The 3,211-nt window shown below is 56.0% G+C and overlaps 1 protein-coding gene across 1 annotated transcript; it reads right to left on the bottom strand.

Annotated features, from left to right (window-relative positions):
• Positions 1–62: 62 nt before the first annotated feature.
• On the bottom strand, positions 63–2,831 carry LOC130454537 (histone H1.0). The gene has a single exon (XM_056798910.1). The coding sequence runs from the start codon at positions 2,168–2,170 to the stop codon at positions 1,595–1,597; it is 576 nt and encodes a 191-aa protein (XP_056654888.1). The 5' UTR covers positions 2,171–2,831; the 3' UTR covers positions 63–1,594.
• Positions 2,832–3,211: the final 380 nt, after the last annotated feature.

Raw genomic sequence — 3,211 nt, 5'->3', positions numbered from 1 at the left:
GGTTGGCGTGGAGGGGGGGGGGTGAGAGGAAAAGGCCTTAGAGAGCTGCATAAAGGCATTAGTTTGGGGGTGGGCTTTTTTTTGGTCCTTTTTCAATTTTATTTCAAACTCTAAAATTACAAAGACAGCAATAATCACACTCAAAATAAAATACAAAGCAAATGAAAGAAGGGCGCAGGCATCAATCCTGCCAGGTTTTCCTCGGGTAGTTAGGTACTTAGAAACAAACATACATACTCATCGCCCCACAGTGGGGCAGCACAAAGCAAACTTAAGCAAGGACTAGGTACATTAGATCCAGCTCTGTAGAAACTACTTGAGCAAATTAAAAATTGACTGCATGATGTCTTTCTCCGCTCCTTTCCCCCCCTCCCCACCCACTCCCTCCCAGTTCCCCACCCCTAGTCTACGAGTAAAACTACCTAGGAAAAAAAAAAGATTCCTAAAGAGGTTGGGCTTTTTCTATGGTAGACACGTGGCTCATTAGACAAAAGCTGGGGTTCAGAAAGGGACCCCATCGGAGAGCTAGGCTGGAGAGCACCGGGAAGAGAGAGAGCTGGCCCGAGCCCACTCTTGCCGAAAAATCGCCATTCTGCGCTATTCAGCAAAGCCAGGGCTCAGGGACCGCCGATCCCCCAGCCTGGGGCAACCAGCCCACTCTTCAGAGCAAGCAGAAAAAAGAAATAGGCAAGAATTTTTTCCCCCCTTAAATCACCCAACCCCATTTATAGGAATAAACAAACCTATCACGATTATGCAGACACACACAAGCACAAACCTTATACAGGGTAAATTCAGGCACTTTGTCAGATTCTCTTCCCCCAGCTTAATACCCTCCCAGGGGTTAGGTTAGACAATACACCCTTTCCCATCCACAAAGGAACGCTCTCCCCAAAAAGATGGCTAATAGTTGCAGCTTCTTTCCCCGCTGTTCCACTAAGTTGCTTTCTTGCTCAGTTTGGGAACTAAATTTCGAATACAACCGAACCCCAATCAAGAGCTCGGGCGAATTTCAGGCTGCCTCAATATTCAGCCGCGTGGTTTGGGAAGGTACTCTATTTAGGAGGAGTTTCCTTTCCTGCCATAACTCCCCTCCTTGTCCCTGCAAGCTTTGTCCCCCTCAGAGGGGCCCCAGACCCTGCCTTTTGGAGACCTGTTCAATGGCTGTGACTAGAGAAAGCATTAGTTCAAGTTCCTTTCTTCTGGGTGGGATGAGCACTGCCTCCTTTCCCCGATTTGTTCCCCTCCCCTTTAATACCTCAATCCCCCACACCCCGCAAAAAATTCTTTATACAAAATACCCCCCCCACACACACACAACTTAAAATCCAATAATATATCGGAAAGATCTTTAAAAACAAGTTAACAAGCAAAAATTAAGGACAGTCTCATGATTATGGAGATTGGCTGTTCGGACTGTTTTCAGTTGATTAAGAATATATGAATTATTTAACAATTTCCGAGGAATAAAAGTTCTGTCTTATAAAGTCGCAATAGAAAGGGGTCAAGGTTAAGGGCTAGGTCTAGGGCTGGAAAAAAGGAAAAAAACTATTTACAGAAGACGCGACAGAAAGTGTCCAGGAAGACTTCATATTCACTTCTTCTTGGCGGATTTCTTGGCACTGGACTTGGCTTTGGGCTTCGATGGCTTGGCCTTCTTGGGTTTCGATGCCTTCACTGGTTTAGCTTTGACAGTCTTTGGTTTTTTGGCTTTCTTAGGGGTGGCGGCAGCTTTCTTCTTCACCTTCTTGGCCGCAGCTTTGGGCTTCTTGGCTGGAGCCTTGGTGGTGGCTGCTTTCTTGGGTTTAGATGCCCTCCTTGGTGTCGCCGCCTTCTTGACTTCCTTCTTAGCCTTCTTGACCACCGGTTTCTTGGGTTCGTCGCCCTTGGCTAACCGGAAGGAGCCTGAGGCACCCACCCCTTTAGTCTGTTTGAGGACCCCAGTGGTGACCAGCCTTTTGATGGACAATTTGATCTGCGAGTCCGCGTTCTCTCCCACTTTGTAGTGGTTCTTAATATACTTCTGGATGGACTGGCGGGAGGAGCCAGCCCGGTTCTTCTCTGCCTGGATGGCCGCCACGATCATGTCCGAGTACTTTGGGTGGTCCGTGGACTTCTTTGAGGCCTTCGCCTTCTTAGGCTTGGAAGCCGGGGCTGAGTTCTCCGTCATTGCTGGGGGCTTGCTTAGCTTCTCCTCGTAGTGGCCCTGAGCACCCTTGGGGAGACAAGTCCTCCTTTGGATGGAGAAACACTCCCCGTAGGGGAAGTCCACAGGGAAGCAACTGAGGAGGGGGCGCCAGGCGTAGCTCCAAACCGCAAGCTCTGGCTGCCTCCTTTAGGGGGGCTCAGCTCCCAGACAAGGCTGGGATGTCCGCAAAAAGGCCACCCCCTGGCAGGCCGTGGAATCCTCCGCCTCTGGCTGCCTTGCTAAGGGAAGCAACGGGGCTGGAACGGTGGGTGTCTTCTGTCCCCTAACGCTGCGGCTGCTTCCCCAGAAAGCTCGGGGGTCCGGGGGCGCCCGGCTGCGGCCTGGGCCCGGCCCCCCTGGCTGCGCGCGGTGGCGGCGGCTCGGACTGCCGGGGCTGCTCTCGCTGCCCAGGCCTCTCTCTCCTATGCCCAGCTCCGGCTCGCGCTCGGACTCCGACTCCCGCTCCCGCCTGGCTCTGCTCCGCTCCGCTCAGCCGCTCCCCAGCTCGGCGTCTCGCTCTCTCAGGCGGCCGCCGGCGCATCCGGGTATTTAGCGGCAGCGTGCGGACCGCGGTGAGGACTGGGCTCCTGGCTGCCTGCTCCAGGCCGGGAATGGCGCCGCGCCGCCGCCATCTGTGTTTCTTCCGCTGCTCAAACCGGCCCTTTCCCCGCGGCCCGGGATGCCCCGGGCTCCGCCGGCGGCCCGCGTCGCTGCCCAGCTCCCTGGGCTCCACGGCCCCACTGCCCGGTGCCCCCGGCGCCGTCCCCCGCGCCCGTGGGCTGCCCCAAACGGCGCGGGGTGCAGCCGCGCTGCCGCCACATTTCTCTTTTGCGGGGCCCGGGGTCGGTGGTGCGGGGGCGCTGGGGCGTGGGGCTGCCCCCCACTGCTAGGGCCGAGCCTGGGCTAGCGGCAGGACCCGGTCCCTGCGCCCAGCGAGCCCCCTGAGTGCGCCCGCGCGCCCGGGAAGCGACCCCAACTAACACACGGAGCCCTGCGCCTGGCGGCGCCCGGCGTGGCCCGGCG

The sequence above is a fragment of the Monodelphis domestica genome, chromosome 5 (genome assembly GCF_027887165.1).
Source record: "Monodelphis domestica isolate mMonDom1 chromosome 5, mMonDom1.pri, whole genome shotgun sequence".
Lineage (NCBI taxonomy): Eukaryota > Metazoa > Chordata > Mammalia > Didelphimorphia > Didelphidae > Monodelphis > Monodelphis domestica.
This window is presented reverse-complemented; position numbering and strand designations above follow the sequence as displayed.

What these genes read in the sequence shown, in the direction of transcription:
- LOC130454537 (XM_056798910.1), bottom strand. Translation starts at nt 2,170, where the DNA reads ATGACGGAGAACTCAGCCCCGGCTTCCAAGCCTAAGAAGGCGAAGGCC.